At 47.1% G+C, this 21,151-nt stretch overlaps 1 protein-coding gene across 1 annotated transcript in view; it reads left to right on the plus strand.

The window, feature by feature from the left end:
• Positions 1-16,132, plus strand: part of LOC132822801 (transcription factor E2F1-like) — a 33,710-nt gene extending 17,578 nt beyond the window's left edge. The window contains exons 4-7 of the mRNA XM_060836154.1: positions 8,301-8,459; positions 10,659-10,773; positions 14,090-14,321; positions 15,677-16,132. Coding sequence (XP_060692137.1) covers positions 8,301-8,459; positions 10,659-10,773; positions 14,090-14,321; positions 15,677-15,927 — 757 coding nt within the window. The 3' untranslated portion in view covers positions 15,928-16,132. The remainder of the gene's footprint in view (positions 1-8,300; positions 8,460-10,658; positions 10,774-14,089; positions 14,322-15,676) is intronic.
• Positions 16,133-21,151: the final 5,019 nt, after the last annotated feature.

The raw sequence follows: 21,151 nt of genomic DNA on the forward strand, positions 1-21,151 counted from the left end.
TGAACATTGTGCAATCATCAGCGAACATGCCCACTTCTGACCTTATGATGGATGGGAACATCATTGATGAAGCAGCTGAAGATCGATGGGCCATGGATATGACCCTGCGGAACTCCTGCTGAGATGGCTGACCTCCAACAACCACAACCATCTTCCAATGTGTCAGGTATTACTCTGATGACGGGAGAGTTTACCCCTGATACCCGTTGATTCCAGTTTTGTTAGGGCCCCTGATGTCACAATTGGTCAGATGCAGCCTTGATGTCAAGAGTTGTCACTCTCAACTCCCCTCTGCAATTCATCTCTTCTGTCCATGTTTTTTGAACCAAGGCTGTAATGTAGTAAGGAACTGAATGGCCCTGGCAGAAACCAAACTGTCACTGAGCGGTTGCTGCTGGATAGCACTGTTAATGACACCTTCCATCACCTTACTCATGATCGAGACTCGGTTCATTTGATAATTTCTAAGATAGCGAGTTTTGTGAATATTTGTAGCTCAGGTTGAGGTTCTGGATGTCGGGTTGCTCGCTGAGCTGGAAGGTTTGTTTTCAGACATTTTGTTACCATACTAGGTAACAGCATCAGTGAGTCTCCAATGAAGCACTAGTGGTATGGCCCACCTTTTATTTATGTGTTTAGGTTTCCTTGGTTTGGTGATGTCATTTCCTGTGGTGAAGTCATTTCCTGTTCTTTTTCTCTGTGGGTCGTAAATGGGGTCCACGTCAATGTGTTTGTTGATAGAGTTCTGGTTGGAATGCCATGCCTCTAGGAATTCTTGTGCGTGTCTCTGTTTGGCTTGTCCTAGGATGGATGTGTTGTCCCAGTCGAAGTGGTGTCCTTCCTCATCTGTATGTAAGGATACTAGTGAGAGAGGGTCATGTCTTTTTCTGGCTAGTTGGTGTTCATGTATCCTGCTGGCTAGTTTTCTGCCCGTTTGTCCAATGTAGTGTCATTACAGTTCTTGCAAGGTATTTTGTAAATGATGTTAGTTTTGTTTTTTGTCTGTGTAGGGTCTTTCAAGTTCATTAGCTGCTGTTTTAGTGTGTTGGTGGGTTTGTGGGTTACCATGATGCCAAGAAGTCTGAGTAGTCTGGCAGTAATTTCCGAGATGTCTTTGATGTAAGGGAGAGTGGCTAGGGTTTCTGGACGCGTTTTGTCTGCTTGTTTGGGTTTGTTCTTCAGAAATCGGTGAACTGTGTTCATTGGGTACCCATTCTTTTTGAATACACTGTATAGGTGATTTTCCTCTGCTCTGCTCTGCACAGCAGTTCCTCTGTGTTGCAGTATGTGGTGGCTTGTTGAAATCATGTTCTAATGCAGCTTCATTGTAGTTCAGTAATTGGTCTGTATGTGTTGTTTTCCAGTAGACGCTGGTTTGAAGTTCCCCATTGTCTGTTTGCTCTACTGTGACATCTAGGAATGGCAATTTGTTGTTGTTTTCCTCCTCTTTAGTGAATTTTATGCCAGTAAGGGTATTATTGATGGTCTTAAAGGTTTTTTCTAATTTGTTTTGTGATGAGGAAGGACACCACTTCGACTGGGACAACACATCCATTCTAGGACAAGCCAAACAGATGCACAAACAAGAATTCCTAGATGCATGGCATTTCAACCAGAACTCTATCAACAAACACATTGACGTGGACCCCATTTATGACCCACAGAGAAAAAGAACAGGAAATGACATCGCCACAGGAAATGACATCACCAAACCAAGGAAACCTAAATCTATAAATAAAAAGCGGGCCATGCCAACAGTGCTTCTCCGGAGGCTCACTGATGATGTTACCTAGTATGGTGATAAAACATCTGAAAATGAACCTTCCAGCTCAGCGAGCAAACTTACATCCAGTTTCAGAGATAATTGATGAGCCCACTGGTGGATCTGCAGAGAGTGGGGCTTGATCCGTTGGGGAAATGAGTTCTTTGGAGGTTTGAGCACTCCCTCTGAAACCTGGACTTTGTCTTCAACAAAACCTTTCCCTGTGATCGGTGTCTTCATGACTGAGAATTCTCTCGGTCACACACCAGATCTTGCATGAGCCAGTGGGGATCTGTGAACTCTTCAGGAGAGCTTTGGGGACATTCCCAAAACATTTCCACTGCTCCTCTGGTAATTTCCTGCCACAGCCGAGTTTAGAGCAGTGCAATTGCTTCAGGAATCTCATGTCAGGGGCGCACGCCGGTTGGCAGCTTCCACTGAGGATGTGTTTGAGTGGTTTGATGTTGGCCATGTTGACTTGGGAGTGGACGTGTTTCCGTGGAGGTGCCCTGTATTGGTAGGCTTTTGTTCCCAAGCCATCAGATGTTGCTGTAGCGATAATGAGATGATTTGTGTTCTGTGTTCCTGCTGTCTTTTCCCTCTCCTCCAAATGATTGGGGTTCCTGTTTATTCTGTCCCTAACTGCGGCCACGCTTTCCTGCTGCCAGTTCTCCACCCATCTCTGTGCCAATCCGAAATACAACCACTTTACCAATCTGAGCACCTTGTGGTTCTTAATATCAACAGAACAGTAATCGACCATTCAACCCATCAGTCATAGATGTACGACGACCCTTCAGTCCAACTCATCCATGCTGACCAGATATCCGAAATAAATTTAGTCCAATTTGCCAGCACTTGGCCTATATCCCTCTAAGTCCTTCCCATTCATGTACCCACCAAGATACCTTTTAAATGTTGTATTTGTACCAGTCTCCACCACTTCCTCTGACAGCTCATTCCATACACGTACCACCCTCTGTGTGAAAAAGTTGCCCCTTAGGTCTCTTTTATATCTTTCCCCTCTCACCCTAACCAACGCCCTCTAGTTCTGGACTTCCCCGCCCCAGGTAAAAGAGCTTGTCTATTTACCCTATCCATGCCCTTCATGATTTTATAAACCTCTATAAGGTCACCCCTCAGCCTCCGACACTCCAGGGAAAACAGTCCTAGCCTACTGTAGCTCAAAACCCTCCAACCCTGGCAACATCCTTGTAAATCTTTTCAAAACCCTTTCAAGTTTCACGACATCCTTCCTATAAGAGGGAGACCAAAATTGCTCTGTTCCTCCGTTCAGTTAGATCATTAGCTGATCTGCTTTCTAATTCCATACTTGCCCTGAGACCATATTCCATAAATCCCCTGACCTAAGAAACTTTGATCTATCTCCGATTTAAATTTTTTAATTGAGCCAGCATCTGCCTTTTTTTTTTGTGGAGGAACTGAAATGATCTGAGCTAATCCCCGTGTGACTGGATTCTGATTTGAAGGCTGTTGCAGAATTGCTGTGTTGCAGACGGAGATCTTTCAGTCCATCATGTCTCTGCCAGCTCTTCGAGTGAGTGTGTCACTGACTGCCGTTCTCTCTTTGTCACCTTGCACCTCCTTCCTTTTCAAATAACGATCTCGTGCCTTGGTGAATACCTCAGCTGAACGTGCCCCCATCACACTTGCCGGCAGCTCCAGCACTAATCACTCACTGTGTAAAAATATTTTTCGAAGGTTTTCTTTGTGTTACATTCACTTGTCCTCGACTTGTCCCACTAGTGCATAATGTTTTCTCTCTCCACCTGATCAATTCCTTTCAAATTCCCAAAGATGATTTCTTTGGTAGTCAGAACTCAGACATCGTAAGCAAATGGCTGGCCCAGTGGAGTTGGTTTCAGATGATCACTGACCTCGCTGCTGGTGCTGTTGGCTGCTCCAAGGATGCTGACGTTAATACCCTGTTCTCCCAGCTGATGCAGACAATCCATCTGGAGCAACATTGATGGTACTTATCAATGGTCTTGAGGTGGCGACTATACGTACCTTTCGGGGCCATAATGAAGAGTTGGAAGAATGACTCCCTGAACTATGTGTCTCCTGGGATCAACATGGATGTCATGGTTGAATACTGTCATTGTTAGGCAGTGCTTACAGCTTGGATGTGATATGGTGAATCTCCACAGATAAGAGGTAGCTTCCCAGGTAGAAGGAATGCTCCATGTTTGGGATGAGTCCTCTGTTGATGGAGGGAGGGACCGGAACATGACCTCAGCTGGGTTGGTAAAGGATTTGAGTCTTCTTGAGGGCAACACTGAAAGCAGCTCTTCGGGATGCTACCGCAAAGGCAGTAAGCGAGGCTTGAAAATTCTCTTCCAAGAGACATTGCCATCCACATACCGAAGATCCACAGGCGAGGTTGGTGTTGTTTCCTTCTTGGGTTTCAGCCGGTTGAAGTTGAAAAATGTTCAGTTTATCCTGCAGACGTTGTCCACATCGCTGGGAAGCTTGTTCTTGATAAGATGAAGAATAGTTTTGATCAAGACGGAGAAAAGGGTGGGGGCAATCCCTGCGTGACCCCGAAGGATTCTGTCATAGCAACATTGGTGAGGACTGTTACCAACATCTCGTCGTGGAGGACAGTGAGTCCCTTGATGAATTTCACTGGATAACCAGCCTTTGATAGGGCTTTCTCCAGCATTTCCTGATTGCCAGAGTCAAGAGTCTTGGTCAGGTTGACGAAGGCAGTGTAGAGCGCTTGCTGTTGCTCCTGGCACTTCTCTCGGAGTTGCCAAGCAGGGAAAATCATTCCTGTAGTTGCGTCTACACCTGCAGCCTTTCCATTCTTCGTCTGTATAATGGAAACTTCAACCTCCACCACAGGAGTCCAATTATCATCCTTGTTGGGGAGTTGGGGGCTTTCCTCAAACGCGTCCTCATTGGCGATTGTATTGGCGTTTAGAAGTCCTTTCCAACAGAGGTGAATGTTTTCTCTGTCTCTCAAAAGGCTTCTGTCCTTACTCCATACAGGTTTGAGTCCAAGGCTGTTGGGCCTCTATGCTACAGTGGTGGCATTGAAGAAGCCCCAGATGTTGTTCTTGTCAACAAAGCAATGCAGCTCCTTACCTGTCTCATTGCACCATCGGGTCTTCATTTCTCTCATTCCTCTCATTACTGTTTGCTGAGATCTCCGCTTTGATTGGCTGGTTTTTCCATGAACGAGTTGCCATTACCTTGGAGCCTGATGACGCCAAAGAAACTTGTGGTGCTTTCACATTCTTATTCAAGGAAGTCTGACTGTTGATTCTGATGTTATATGTGGGAAATTGTGGTGAATGCATCCACCACTGTTTCTCCCTGTGTATAACAGTGCTTGAAATATAAAACCCTGTGGCTGTGACAGGTGATACATCAATGCAATTTTTCAATGTTATGATTTCACAGGCTGTGAATATTCTGGCCATCCCACTGAATATTTGCCTTGTGGGGTGGGAAAGGCAGAGGGAGGGCAGAAGAAAACCAGTTCTGACCGGCAGCGATAGTAAAAGTGCGGAGTCATGGTGCAGTGAGGCAGCAGAGTTACTGTGCACGTGCCGAGTGGGCCATAGGTGAAGGGTTACCATTTGACCTCTCCATTCCATTTGTATACTTCATTTTTGCTCAGTCTAGAAAAAAATACACCTGGTCAGTGTTTTGACCAAGCCACTTCATGTCCTGCTGACTGCAAACTTAATTGCTCCCTTTAATCTTTTAATTGGAGGGTGTGGGAGTAGGGAAGGGAATAGGGCAACAGGAATTACCAGTCTTAGGGCATTCAGAGTTGGCACATGGCATTGCCCAGGGATGGTAATCCTTGCTGTGACCATCTTCCCTGTGTGTAAAAAGTGAGGTCTGCAGATGCTGGAGATCAGGGCTGAAAATGTGTTGCTGGTTAAAGCGCAGCAGGTTAGGCAGCATCCAAGGAACAGGAGATTCGACGTTTCAGGCACAAGCCCTTCATCAGGAATGTGTGTTGACATCAGAGCTTTCCTGCAACAGCTAGCCTTGGGCTTGAATCCTTTCCCAGTTGAAGAACGATGTGTAGATACATAGACCAGCAGGGAAGAGGTAACAAGGAAGCAATCTTTGGACTCCACCAGTTCACCTCTCCTGTGCGTCTCCAAATTTCAACGTCAGCTGATAGCTTCTCTGCTTCTCTCTCCTCCTTTACAATATTGCTTAAAATCCACCTTTTTGGCTAAGCTTTGATCACCTGGCTTAATATCTGTTTCCGTGGCTCGGTGCGTCCGATGTTGTTGCTGCCGCAGGGTGTCTTTGGCTGTTTTGCTACATTAAGGATGCTATATAAATGCACGTTGTTTGTCTTGAGAAGGATGACTGAATTGACAGCACCAGCCAGGCAGCATTGGCCAGTGACCCACCTCTGAGGTTCAGGAAAGTCAATTGCACAAAGACTTCCTATAAGCAAACTGAAACCACCCACTCTCTGGGATGGCACCATCATTGCGTAGTAGCATGTCTGCCATTGATGTTTGTTCCCAGGACCAAGAGCACACATTCCAGTCGCGCTTTCACCACCTTAATCCTCAGTGGGATACAGTTTGGAAAAGGTAAAGCCAAATAACTTGCATTTGTGTTTTTCTTTATCCTACCTTGGGGTGAGTGGATACCTCTGGCTAGGCCAGCATTTGCTGCCCTTGATCATTGCCATTGAGCTGAGTGGCTTGTTAGACCATTTCAGAGGGTGGTTAACAATCGACCAGTTGCTGTGGGTCCGGAGCCAAACATAGGCCAGCTCAGATAAAGAGGACGGATTTCCTTCCCTGAAGGACATTAGTGGACCAGATGGGTTTTTAACAGCACTTGATAGTGGTTTCATGGTTATCATCACTGACCTGACTGAGTTCCTGTTGGGAATGTGTGATGTATGAGGAGCTTTACTCAGCATTCAGACTGCGTTTAAACTGGCCCGGGACTGAGGATGGAAGGCAAGAGTGTTCCAATTGTTAATGCACAGATTGCGAAGCACTCACTTTATGTATGATGTTATAGTCAGGTAAGAAGGATCCCCTCTCTTAACTCGCTCTTGGCCGCTTTTAGCATTATTTTTGCTTCCTTTTCTCGTGTTCTTCTGTCACAGACAAGATCTCTGGTATTCAAGTCCGACTTTATGACAGGTGCACTATAGAAAGCATTGTATCTGGATGCATCACTGGTTGGTATGGCAACTGCTGTTCCCGAGACTAAAAAACATTACAGAGAGCCATGAACATAACCCAGACAGTCAAGCAAGCCATCCATTGGCTCCATCTATACTTCCCACTGCCTCAGGAAAGCAGCCAACTTAATCAAAGACCCCTCCCACCCTAGTTATACTCTCCTCTGTCAGGTAGAAGATATAAAGGTTTGAATAACACGTACAAAGAGTTTCAAGAACAGCTTCTTTCCCGCTGTTATCAGACGTTTGAATGGACCTCGGTAATATTAATGTTGATCAATCTGTGCGCTTTCCTGGCAACTGTAGCATTGTATTCTGCATCCTGTTCTGTTACCCTGGTGCACTTGTATAGTATGATCTGCCTGTAAAGGACATGAGACACCATTTTTCACTGCACCTCAGTACACGTGATAGTGATAAATCAAATTAAATCAGATAATGGAAGTTGACTGTGGATGATCCACATGTACCGTAATCCTGACAACTTCCTGACACACAGAACAGACATGATCAATATTCTTTTCTTTCCATTTACATTGAGTGTTCATATATTAAAGAATTATACAAAAATTGGGACAACAACATACATGCACATTCTACATTCACACCTGTTTTGGTTCTGTTAGACTAGACCCTGAGGAAGGTTCCCCGATTTATTATGATCCCTGACAGCATGATCTAAATTAAACTCTGGTGTGAGGAGGGGTAAGTGGCCCTCCTCCTTTATTCACAGGATCGGCTTGGTTCATCTGAAGGAAACAGGACCAGTATGACCCGAGGGGGAGAGAGAAAAACCAGCAGTCTCCAAGACACCGGGGCCTGACAGACCCTGGCGAATGGGGTTCGAGAGGGTTAATGTGTGCTGAAGAAAGGGCTTGCGGAAAAAATACACATGAGCTTCTGGCTAAATTTGACTGGCACCTGTCATAGTGGGGGCAGTCCCAGACATGGCAATGTCAGGGAATAGACATTTTATTGGGAACTGATTTGGCCAATAGTATGATATCATCACAACCCTCTGCCCCAAAGGAAAGGGCAGAGCAGAGAGGCTGGAGAAAGTCAGCAGCAAGTGGAAGTTGTAGGATGACTGCATTTCAGCTGTGATAGGCTATATTTAGTTGTGTTGGTCCACTCGGCTACGTAAATGCAGGTTGTTGTTTTGTTGCACTTTTTTTTAGAAGCGGGACTTGGGGCTAGTACAGAAGCCATTGGGAGGCGATCTGGGTGACTGTGGATGCCTTTCGCAATTCAAGAGCATCTCTTCATTACCTTGTGTTCCTGCAGCCACTGAGATGCTTGTGTGGTGACTCTTTGCTGTGTTCCTCTGCTCCCCAGGGGTGGGCATCAGTTCCTGGATGGTGAGGTCCTGGCCCGGTACCAGGCCCTGGTGAAGGATATCGCTGAGCTGGATGAAAATGATCGCAAACTGGAGGAGCTGATCCAAAGCTGCACCCTGCAGCTCAAACTGCTGACAGAGGACTCGGAAAGCCAGAAATATCCTTCCCTTGCTACACCCTAGTGCTATGCTCAAGGAAGAATACCTTATCTTCCACCTTGGGACCCTCCAACTACGTGGCATCAACATTGACATCACCAGTTTCCTCATCTCCCCTCTCTCCACCTCATCCCAGATCCAACCCTCCAACTCAGCACCGCTGTCTTGAACTGTCCGACCTATCCACTCCGCCCTCTGCTCCAACCTATCACAACTACCCCCCACCTGCATCTACCTATCATCTTCCCAGCTACCTTCCCCCCCCACACCCGAACCTCCTACTTATTTCTCAGCCCCCTTCGCACCCACCACATTCCTGATGAAGGGCTTATGCCTGAAACGTTGATTCTCCTGGTCCTCGGATGCTGCCTGCCCTGCTGTGCTTTTGAGCAGGTAGCAGTGAGTGTTAACTCCTTGGACCTCTGCAGTCAAGGGAGACAAGTGGGACAAGGACGGAAGAGCTGGAGTGATTGAGAGTGCAGTGAACTGATGGCTGAGGTGCAATGGGGCAAATGTCCCAGACACAAGATTAACCCGTTGCTGAGGGAGTGGAGAATACAGGCCTGAGAGGTGGGGCTGGAGTAGACAATGGTGGTCAGGTGGGAAAAAAGGTCACAGAAGGTTAGGGGTGCAACAGAATCTGAAAACTGGACACTGCAGGATCGGTGGAGATAGCTGAGGACCAAGTGGTAGGAGGGTGTGCAATGCCTTCCACATCATAGACCTGGGGTATTTGAGGTCAAGGAAGGAAGAAATTTATGAAGTGGCAACAGTAGGGGAAAGGGTTTAGACTGGGTTCTGTTTGTGTGTGTTAGGTTTAGATTGCTTTGGATTTGGGTTGGGTATGGATTGGGCTGTGATTGGTTTTGGGTTGAGCTAGGTTGGGGTTGTGTTGTGTTGGGATTGGGTAGGTTGGGTTGTGTTAGGATTGGTTTGGGATTAGGCTTGGGTCGGCTTGTGTTTGGTTGGGATTAGGTTTGAGTTGGCTTGTGTTTGGTTGGGATTAGGTTTGGGTTGGTTTGGGATTGGTTAGTGTTGAGTTGGAATTGGTTTAGGTTGAGTTGTGTTTGACTGGGTTTGGGTTGTGTTGGGTTGGGATTGGTTTGGGCTGGATCGTGTTTGATTGGGTTTGGATTGTGTTGGGTTGGGATTGGTTTGGGTTGGGTTGTGTTTGATTGGGTTTGGATTGTGTTGGGTTGGGATTGGTTTGGGTTGGGTTGTGTTTGATTGGGTTTGGATTGTGTTGGGTTGGGATTGGTTTGGGTTGGGTCGTGTTTGATTGGGTTTGGATTGTGTTGGGTTGGGATTGGTTTGGGTTGGGTTGTGTTTGATTGACTTTGGATTGTGTTGGGTTAGGATTGGTTTGGGTTGGGTCGTGTTTGATTGGGTTTGGATTGTGTTGGGTTGGGATTGGTTTGGGTTGGGTTGTGTTTGATTGGGTTTGGATTGTGTTGGGTTGGGATTGGTTTGTGTTGGGTTAGAATTGGTTTAGGTTGGGTTGTTTTTGATTGGGTTTGGATTGTGTTGGGTTGGGTTTGGATTGTGTTGGGTTGGGATTGGTTTAGGTTGGGTTGGGTTGTGTTGGGTTTGGATTGTGTTGTGGGTTGGGTTTGGATTGTGTTGGGTTGGGATTGGTTTAGGTTGGGTCATGTTTGATTGGGTTTGGGTTGTGTTGGGTTGGGATTGGTGCACAGAAATAACCAGATCCAGGACAAGACAGTGGTGATACACATGGGCAGTGCCTTCTGCTAATCCATAAATCTCTGGAGTGTATGTTGAAATCAGAGTCCAGATTGTCTGAATGGAATATTTCCCTCTTGCCCCCACCCCCGATGGTGAGTTGGCTTCTTAAAGAGACTGCAGTGGTTCGAAAAGCCACTCACCACCACCATCTCAGGGGCAACTAGGGATGAGCAGTAGATGTTGGTCCAGCCAATGAAGCTCCGCCATCATGATTGAATAAATCAAATGAAGTCTACTCCCTCAGGCTGACAATGCTCGTCTTGTTAAATGACTCCTGGGTTTTAATGCAGTGCACTGGAACTGCTAGTGAGACTTATTGACAGCACACAGGGATCTCTGCTTTGATGCCAGATTAAATCTGGTGCAAAGACTATTGTGCAACCTTTAAAGAACACAAATGGGATGTATTACTTCTGTCAGTCTATAATTATTTCCTTGACCTTTTCCTCTCGCACGTTTGCCTATGTCACATGTCAGGACTTGCGCAGCATTGAAGACTTGGCTGATGAGATGGTGATGGTAATTAAAGCCCCAGCTGATACCAAGCTTCAGGTGACTGATCCCAGTGAGGTACGTAAAGCTCACAGAGATCACTTCCCAAGCTGAATTCAAGCAGAAATCTGGTCTGCACACTCCCTTCCGAATGTGTGCAACTTTCCAGTCGTTGAAGGTTGATCTTTCAGAGTGCATGGTGGGGGAAGGCAGATGGTGGTAACGTGATACAACCGCCAGGTGTATGGTGAACCACATTTGGCAAACTCTTACACCTTCTAATCCTCCAAATCTCAGTCCACACCCAACTCCACAGTCAGAATGGGGGAGGAGGGGCAAAGCGAGGTGGGGGGAAACTGGTGGGGCAAAGATGTCTGAGTGGGCTGCCTCCACCATGTTCTCACCTTGTGAAAACATTTCTCCTTGTGTTGACTACTTCTGCAAATGATCTTAGATCTGTTTCCTCTCTGCCTACTCTGGCTGCACCCTTTATTATTTTGAGCACCTCTCAACTTTCCTTTCACCCATGAAAACAGTCCCAGATTGTCCCAAAACAAAGTGCTGGAGAAACTCACTAGGTCTGGTAGCATCTGTGAAGAGGAACGGAGCTAATATTTTGAGTGCCGCAATCCTGTGATAGATTCCAGTTTCTCCTTTCTGTCTGCCTGTTTACTCATCCCTGGAACCATTGTCGTGAATCGTTCTCTGCATCTTCTCAACTACCTTCTCTCCCCTTCTAAAGTGTGGTACCCAGAACTGCATTGATAATGCAGCTAACTTTCATCCAGTTCCGCGTGTGAACTAGTTGATGCTGATTAATAGTGACTAGCTGCTTCATATTGAGGAGAGAGCGTGTGTATCTGAGTCATTTGTTAGCCCCCTGAATCCCACACCCCTCTCCAGTCCAATGCGGCAAAGCTGAAGGGAGGTGAAGCATGAGGTGACTTTGGGGTGGCACGGTGGCTCGGTGATTAGCACTGCTGCCTCACAGCATCAGGGTCCCAGGTTCGATTCCAGCCTTGGGTGACTGACTGTGTGGAGTTTGCACATTCTCCCCGTATCTGTGTGGGTTTCCTCCGGGTGCTCTGGTTTCCTCCCACAGTCCAAAGATGTGCAGGTCAGGAGAATTGGCTGTTGGAAATGCAGGGTTACAGGATTAGGATGGGGTGCATGGACTCGATGGGTTGAATGGCCTGCTTCTTCACTGTAGATGTGCTGTCATACAATTCTATGACAATGTTATAATATGTTTGGAATTGCAAGGTGTGTTGCAGACTCAGTTGCTGCTGGTTCTGTATCTAGCATGTTTTTCTGGAACAGAGGAAGATTTCAAGTTAGTTCTTCCTCCCACAGCCCAGATGTTGGACCATCCTTATCCTGTCTCTATTACAAATGTTGCCGCATCTTCACTCGAGCTGGTTCCTTGGTGTTTGCTGCTGCTGAGGCTGTTTTGCTGTTCAGCTGTTGCCAGGGTTTATAAAATTATGTGGTTACAGAATCTTACTTCTGTCACTATCAGGTTCATAGCTCCTTGAAAGTGGAGTCACAGGTAGATAGGATAGTGAAGAAGGAGTTTGATATGCTTTCCTTTATTGGTCGGAGTATTGAGTACAGGAGTTGGGAGGTCATGTTGCGGCTGTACATGACATTGATTAGGCCACTTTTGGAATATTGTGTGCAATTCTGGTCTCCTTCCTATTGGAAGGATGTTGTGAAACTTGAAAGAGTTCAGCAAAGATTACAAGGAAGTTGTCAGGGTTGGAGGATTTGAGCTATAGGGAGAGGCTGAACAGGCTAGGGATGTTTACCCTGGAGCATCGGAGGCTGAGGGATTACCTTATAGAGGTTTATAAAATCACGAGTGACATGGATAGGGTAAACAGACAAAGTCTTTTCCCTGGGGTGGGGGAGTCCAGAAATAGAGGGCATAGGTTTAGGGTGAGAGGGGAAAGATATAAAAGAGACCTAAGGGACAACATTTTCACATGCAGGGTGGTACGTGTATGGAATGAGCTGCCAGAGGAAGTGGAGAAGGCTGGTACAGTTGCAATAGTTAAAAGGCACATGGATGGGTATGTGAATAGGAAGGGTTTGGAGGGATGTGGGCCAAGTGCTGGTAAATAAGTCTAGATTGGGTTGGGATGTCTGGTCGGCATGGGCGAGTTGGACCAAAGGGTCTGTTTTCATGCTGTACATCTCTATGGCTCTATACTGGGGTATTGGCAGCTGTTGCCCCCTTCTCTCACCAGGGTTTGACTATTTCCCAGGTCTCAGTCTGACCAGGAATGTCACTGGCCATATCCCTAAGTCTGACCCTGCCCTCTGTGGTACTGTCGGGTCAAAGAGTCAGCTGCCTGCTGTTCCCTCGAAATGAGTGTGCAGGTTAGTGCAGGAGTGAAGCCAGGAACCATTTCTACTGACAGGAAGTGGAAGGAGTTTGGGACACATTTGTCCAAATGATCCAGTGTCAATTGGATGAAGTTTCATCGATCAAGGATATTAAGGAATATAGGACAATGGTCAGTATAGTTCACAAGCCAGCCATAATCTCAGGGGTCTCACAAGTTTGTGATTCTCAATGGCCTCTTCCTGTTCCTGTGTTCCTACACAAGAAGACTCTCGTCTCTGGAGGATGATTGGATAGTGAGGATAAGCAGCCTGATTGGTTGTCCCCTTGTCTTCTCTCCCACCTTTAATGTCTTTTCTGTGGCCTGGGCTCTGCTAACTGTGGGACATAAGAACCCGAAGAGGCCATTCAGCCCCTCGTTCTAGCATTCAGTTAGATCATGATGGATCTGCACCTTAGTCTTCAGTCCATTTCTCTCTGTCTGTCTCTCTATACCCCATCAATTCATTTACTGACCCCAAAAACTTCATTCGACCATTCCTTATCCTCTAAGAGTAAAACAGTGATGTTGAGGTAATGTTCTGGACTAGTGATGGAGCTCACCCTCAAACTGTGTGGGGCATGGGCTCAAATCCCAGCCAGACAGCTGCTGGAATTGAAATTCAAATGACAAGGTCACGGACACCACTGATTCCCGTGAAAACTCATCCCATTCACTAATATCCTTTAAACATTATCCGCCATCCTTACTCAGTCTGGCTTATATGTGACTCCAGACCCTTTGAAATGACCCTGCTCAGTCACCCAGTCCAAGGGCCATTAGTGATGGGCAGGAAATGCTGGCCTTGCCAAACAATGATCAAGAGGAACAAGCTGAGCGCTCACAGTGGGAGGGCAGGCCAGATGTCATTCCTGCTCTTCCTTTACATGGGGTGATACATTTACGCTCTGAGCCAGTGCAGGCAGCAGTGATCGGACTTTAATAGATGGGTTCAGTGATGGGGTCTGTAATCATGTGTGTTTGTGTGTTCCTGTCTCTGCGTGAAGGCACTTCAGATCTCGTTGCAAAGCAGCAGGGGGCCAGTGGATGTCTTCCTGTGTCCTGAGAGCAGCTCGGGCACTTGCAGTCCCGTGAGGAGCCTGACCAGCCCCTTGAAGGTCAGCCCCGTGAAGGTCAGCCCCATCCGGACAGGTGGCCTGGCTTCCGTAACCCACCAGGAACTGTTAGGAAGCACTTCCCAGGGGACCATCCTCTCATCGTCTTCAAGTCATGACCAAGGTCTGTGTGTGTGTGTGTTTGCTTTATTATGTTCCCTGTGGTCCAATGGGTAGCACACTTGCCTCTGAGCCTGAAGGTCGTGGATTTAAATCCATGAGAAACTTGGGTGGCACAGTGGCTCAGTGGTTAGCTGCCTCACATCGCCAGGGTCCCAGGTTCGATTCCAGCTTCGGGTGGTTGTCTGTGTGGAGTTTGCGCATTCTCCCCGTGTCTGCGTGGTTTTCCTCCAGGTGCTCCAGTTTCCTCCCACAATCCAAAGATGTGCAGGTCGGGTAAATTGGCCATGTTAAATTGCCCATAGTGTTTGGTGAATTAGCCAGAGGAGAGTCGGTTACTCTTCAGAGGGTCGGTGTGCTGAAGGGCCTGTTTCCACACTGTAGGGTATCTAATCTAATCTAAAATCCTGAGGCTGACGGCCTCTCCTTATAATTCAAACCATCCCGTCCCAGTACCATCCTAGTAAACCTTTTCTGATCCCTCTCCTCAGCTCAATAGTATCCTCCTTATAATGGGGTAACCAGAACTCGGCACAGTACTCCAGACACTATCACATGGCTGGTGTGGAATGTAAACTTTGCTAAACAAAGCCCAAGACTGAAGCTTTTCATTTTGCATTTGCCAGAATAACTGGGCAAGAAACACACACAAAGGGACACTGTTTTATACAGTGTGAAGAGAGGATGCTGATTGGTTGAGCCATTGTCGGTATGGAGCTGCTGAAAGAGTTAACTGTCAATCTTAGTTCTCAGACCAACCACTTGGATTCTGACTGGCCAGGGTGTTGCCATGGGGATGCAGCACAGATTGTAATTTTTGATGAGCCATTTTCAGTGTGGAAATAGGCTATTCGGTTCATCAAGTCCACACTGGCCCTTTGAAGAGAATCCCACCCAGATCCAACATCCTATCCCCATAACCTCGCATATCTCCATGGCTAATCCACCCCCTAGACACTATGGGCAATTTAGATGACCAATTCACCTGACCTGTGCATCTTTGGACTGTGGGAGGAAACCGGAGCACTTGGAGGAAACCCACGCAGACACGGGGAGAATGTGCAAACTCCACACAGCCTGAGGGTGGAATCGAACCTACATCCCTGGCACAGCGAGGCAACAGTGCTAACTACTCAGCCACTCCAAATTCAGCATGTGTGAAGAGCAAAACGGAGCTAACATTTCACGGCCAGTATGACCTTTTCAGCACAGTTTTTCTTTGAGACATTTAAATTTGATGGCTTTATTGTATCTCTGAATCTGATTATTTCTGTCTACGGTGTTTGTGGGGTGTGGAGAATGGAAAGATCCCATTGTTTCGTATAATTTTGACTGACACTTATTTGTTGGTATTCACAGGGACGCATGTTGCAAGCAATGCATCCTCCCCATTGGGAGGAGTTGCGGACATTAACCTTTCCCCTTTGACCTCAGCTGCCAACCTTCTACAGCAGCCGGACGACGCCCTTCCCACAATCCCGTTTGATGACATGTTTATCAACCTCTCTCCACCAATGTTTCAGGATTACCATTTTGGGTTGGACGAAGGGGAAGGGATCAGCGAGTTGTTCGACTGTGACTTTGACACGCTACCACCATTGGAGTTCTGAGGGAGTGTTTGTGGGTAAGTTGGGAGCCGGCCTGTATTATTCTGAAATGGAAGCAGAAATCACTGGAGAAGCTCAGCAGGGGTTTGTGCAGAGAGAAAGCAGAGTCAGCGTTTCGGATCAAGTGGCCTTTCTTCAAAATTTCCAGCACCTGCACTTCTTTTGTTCGCTTGGTTTACTGTGTTATTCTGTGCCAGAAACATTTGGGAAAGGCGTTCTCCTTTTGGCTCATATGATTGATCAGCTGGAGTTGCCTTGCAAGTCACTGGAAGATGAAAGTTCCTGAGACTGGAGTGAATTTGCTCATTCTATGGTTTCTGCTCTGTATGAAGGTGTCCTTCCTAATTGGATCCCCTCCCTGAACCATAAGCCATCTCTATCATAGTAATTATTTCAGATCATTGGAATTTGAGAATCTCAGAGGAAATACTCACTGTGATCCTTTCAAGTTTTCCCTTCAGTCACTGTTGCTAATGACCATATGTTAGACTTGAATGGTCATTAGCTTCTCTCACCCATTACTGGATGCAATAGAGTTAAAATCCAACAAAAGCCACTTGAGGTATACAACTGATTAAAAAGGAGCATCAGGAACCTTTATCTAAGGTCGCAATTTCACAGACAAAAAGGTGCGCACATGAGTTATGTCAGCTAATTTATTTAGTAGCCAACAATTTATATTGTGTGAGGGAAAAGGTCCATGCTAACTGCCCGACCAGTCACCGGCCTGACCAATCAGCAGCCTTTTCCTCTTGCTGTATAAATTGTTGTTCCCATTGAATTTGATGTCCTGATGAGTGTGAGATGAAAAGCTTCGACATTGCAGCTGTTTGCCAAAACCCAGGGTTTAATTTTGTTATGAATCAGCATTCTTCTTCTCTGAGGCCCCCTTCCTGCCTGGACTATATTCTGAGGTGTCCAGGCAGAGTCTTGTTGGTGTGGGATGTCTGCTCCGGGACAGAGAAAGCCCAGCCCGTCCCCCTCCCCCTTCCCTGGGTGGGGGAGGGGGCTGTTGGGTTTGGAGTGCCCCTTGACTGACTTCCCGGATCCAATTTTGCCGACCGGGTCTTTCTGGTTGGACTGGTTAGGATGCCGCGCGGAGTGGTCCTGATGCTGCGGTGATGATAAAGCAGGGACCCAAGCATCCTAGCACCCTGATGGTTCAGAGGTTCCGATTGGCTGGGCAGCTGGTTGACTGAGGGGCCATTTCTAGGGTCATTAGGTTGTTTTGAGAGGGGGTGGGTGGGTTGGCTTAACAGTCTGTTAGCATTCATTCACCACCCCCTCCCCAGAAAGGTCCACCCGCCCCCAAAAAAGTAATGCTAACTGTGTCAATCACTGCAGTGCCACTGCTGTCTCACCTCCGAGCAGTTTGCTGGCGACGTTTAAACAGCGAGCCCCGGTGAAGGGAGAGGGATAGATCTCGAATTTATGTGGCGCCTTTTACAACCCTCCGCATCTCTCGACACAACGAAAGCCTGTGAGATGTTTTGCGGGGACGCTATTAAAATGTATGTCTGTGACGCTGAGGGGGGTGGGGGCAGATAGCCCTAATGATCAAAAGGGGTGAGCTTCAGGGAAATGTCTGAACACAGGAGAGTGGGACGGAGAGGTTGAAGACAGGAATTCTGGAGCAGAGGTGTAGGCACAGCTGCTTTGGGTGGAGCATGGGGTGGCTCTGGAGGCCAGACTGAGGTCAGGGGGAGGTTGCCAAGATGGTGAGCGAGAGAGGCTGCCGAGTGATTTGAAAGCAAGGGTAAGAATTGTAAAATTAGAATGTTGCTTGAGGGGGAAGGGGGTGGTGGGCCAGGGTCTTTCAGTGAGGACTGGGTCAGTGTTGGCGAGGGATTAATGATTTGTTGTGGAGCGTAAGGGAAAGTGACAGGGCTTTGGGTGAGTTGTAGTTGATGGAGGTGGGACTGTGTTGGAATAGTCCAGACCGAGTATAACAAAGGCAGGGGTGATGGCTCCAGCAGCTGATGAGCTGAACCAAGGTTGATGACAGTCAGTGTTACAGAGGCAAGCTTAGTGACGGGTATAGATGTGGGAAGGGACAGAGACATCGGAGTACAAATACATCAGTAACGAAAGTTGTGTCACAGTTTAGCAAAGTCATCTTGAAAAAAGAAACACACCAGGCTTTATATCCAGTGGGGTGGAATTGCGTCAAACCTGGGTGCAACTCTTACTCACAAAGGATGAGGGGGGGGGAGGCGGACAGAGGTTTATCTCAGGATCAAACCTGGCATGAAGCTGATAAACAGACCCTCTCAATCTTAGACTCTTGCCAGGGGCCTGACGGAGTTGGTATCTGCGGGGAGTGTGGGTGGTTTGGAGCGGAGCCCAAAGACAGTCTTCCCGATATTTACCTGGAGGGAATTTCTGAATGCCCATTAACTAGATGCTAGGTCAAGCAGTCTGCGAATTCAGGGACAGCGGGCAAGGCGAAGATCAGTGGAGTTGAGTACCATCAGCTCGTGTGGAAACTGATGAATAATTCACTCCAGGCTTTGCAAATCCCAATAAAATGCTGCAGCAGCAATGTTGTACATCGGAAACTTCCAGAAAGAGCACTTGGCAAGCGTCCTTCATTGTGGGGTTAGTGGCCCTGAACTTCATGCTGAGCATGTTGTAAACTGTCTTGGTGTGAAGAGTTCCTCTCATTGAAATGATGTTTTCCACTCTGTTTTCTGCTTTTAGCTTTTTATTTTGTTTTAATGTGTGTTGCCTGTTTTTTTTGCCTCTCCCATTTTGAGTGACAGACAAAGGGATTGAAATCCCAGTGGAGTTTGCTGTCAAACTCTCTACCTGCTTGAAATCTGCCTGGGTTTCAGGCGTGCTGGTCGTCACAGCCCCTAGTTTCTGCCAGTACCAGAAACTGTCCTGTGAGGTGTTTTGGTCACAGTGGGGTTTGGTGGTTTGTTAAGTGGGTGTGTGAGTGTCAGCTCCTTCAGCAGTATTTAGTGCCGCAGAGTTCTAGGTAGAGGTCTCCACACGGGTCTGAGGAGCGAGAGCTGGGGCTGACCCACCAGGGCAGAGTGAGGGGAGTGTGCCCTTGTCAGAGGGGCTGCTGTTTTGGGTCAGATTTTAAACTGAGGCTGCTCTTCTGCACTTTAAAGATCTCATGACACCAATTCAGAATTGATGCTGAGAAACTAGGCCCGGTGCCCGGGACATTGTTCATCAGTCAGAATCCACGGGTTTAACTGGTTGCTCTCGCGTTGCTGCTTGTGGGATCTTGCTGTGTGCAGCTTGACTCCAGCAGTGTCAGTAACTACATTCCCAAAACTGCTTTATTGATGATTACAAGCTGAGATCTCGGTTGGTCGTGCAAAGCCCTAGGTAAATGCGAGGGCTTTCTCCTTTTTATTGCAAACTTTTAAAATAGACGGGGCTTGTTTCTTCCTTTTCGTTAACTGTGCTGCCACTCCACACTCCCACCTCCCTAACCTCACCTCGGGTAGCTCCTTGGGATAATGTTCCCTGATGGAATGGGAGCTATGTGGGCAGAGGGCGAGATATTCCCAGGCACCTTTTCAGTTCCACTAGAGAAGAATGACGTCTCTGAGATGCACTTTCAGCAGAGACCCAGATGGGCTGAATGGCTTCCTGTGCCACGCTGTGGTCCTGTGATCCTGTATTTAACTGAGGCTTCCAGATTGGAGACGTCTCCCACTGTTATTGTGTCCCTTCCAAACTTCTAATAATAGAACCCCCCCTCCTGATTTCAAGTCTCTCTTTCTCTCCTCGCTCCTTGGCAGGCCCACTACCAGAGCTATCTGCTGCAGTGAAGCATGGAGTTGGTCTTATTGTATAATTGCCTCTTGCCTCTCTCCTTTAATCGTCTTGGCAGCACGGTGGCTCAGTGGTTAGCACTGCTGCTTCACAGCGCTAGGGACCCCGGTTCAATTCCAGCCTCAGGCGATTGTCTGTGTGGGGTTTGCGCCTTCTCCCCATGTTGGTGTGGATTTGCTCCGGTTTCCTCCCACAATCGAAAGATGTGCAGGTTGGGTGAATTGGCCATGCTAAAGTACTCAGTGTTCAGGGATGTGTAGAAATAGGTGCATTAGTCCGGATAACTATACGATAATAGGGTTGGGGAATGGGTCTGGATGGGTTACTCTTCAGAGGTTTGGAGTGGACATGTTAGGCCAAAGGGCCTGTTTCCACACTGTAGGGTTCTAAGATTCTATCGACATTAAATCTACTTGCTTTTTAACCTGAGAGAATGGTTTGAGTGCCTCTTCCTCACCCTCCCATCACCCATCCATCCACCCTTCCTTCCTACAGCACGGTTCTACAGGATGACAATAAATCAGAATGTTTGCAGCCCCCACCCATCCCCACTTTCGGAGCAGACAGTGGGCACAAGCCACGCTGGTCTGGAAAGTCGTCTCTCAGAGCTGTCCAGTGCGCAATCAAACATTTAATCCAGTTTTACCTCTGTCCTTGTTGGGAGACGGTTTTAAAGCAAGCGCCCAAGTGAGGCCAAATGATAACCGTATCTCTTTTGATTCTTCTCGTCAAAGTGCATGTTACACTCTCCTGCATTAAACTGACAGGTTTTTGCCCTTCAATGAACCAATCTATATCCCACTGCAGATTCTTTGTATCCTTATCACAACATGGCCTCCCACTATTTTGTCTTGTCAGGGGACTCTGTCCCTTTCTCCAAGTTGTTAATATAGATATTAATAATCTAATGTCTCCACTGGACCTCATGATACTCTACTAGGTACTTGTTCCTTAAAATAGACTCATTACTCCTGACTCTGACTTCTGTGTGTTAACCCATTCTCAATCCATGCTAATACACTACCCTCAGTACCATGAGCTCCCCCTGTCTTGTGCAATACCTTTATATATGGCACCTTATCACATGCTTTCTGCAATTCAAATATGCTGTATCTAGCAGTTCCCTTTTCTCAATTCTGCATGTTATACGCAGCAAATTTATTAAACACGATTATCCTTTCACAAGGCCATGTTGATTGTGCTTCCGTTCAGCTTTTCTGAATGTCCTGTTATTTCATCTTTAATGACAGACTCCAGCATTTTCCCAATTACAGACGTAAGACTAACTGGCCTACAGATCCCTGTCTCTCCCTTTTTGAACAGGGATATCACATTGGGGTTTTCCAGTCAATAGAAGGGTCTCGGAATCCACTGAATTCTGGAATATTTTGGCCAATGCCTCCATCTTCTCTGCAGCCAATTCCTTCACACT

This window comes from Hemiscyllium ocellatum, chromosome 15 (genome assembly GCF_020745735.1).
Source record: "Hemiscyllium ocellatum isolate sHemOce1 chromosome 15, sHemOce1.pat.X.cur, whole genome shotgun sequence".
NCBI lineage: Eukaryota > Metazoa > Chordata > Chondrichthyes > Orectolobiformes > Hemiscylliidae > Hemiscyllium > Hemiscyllium ocellatum.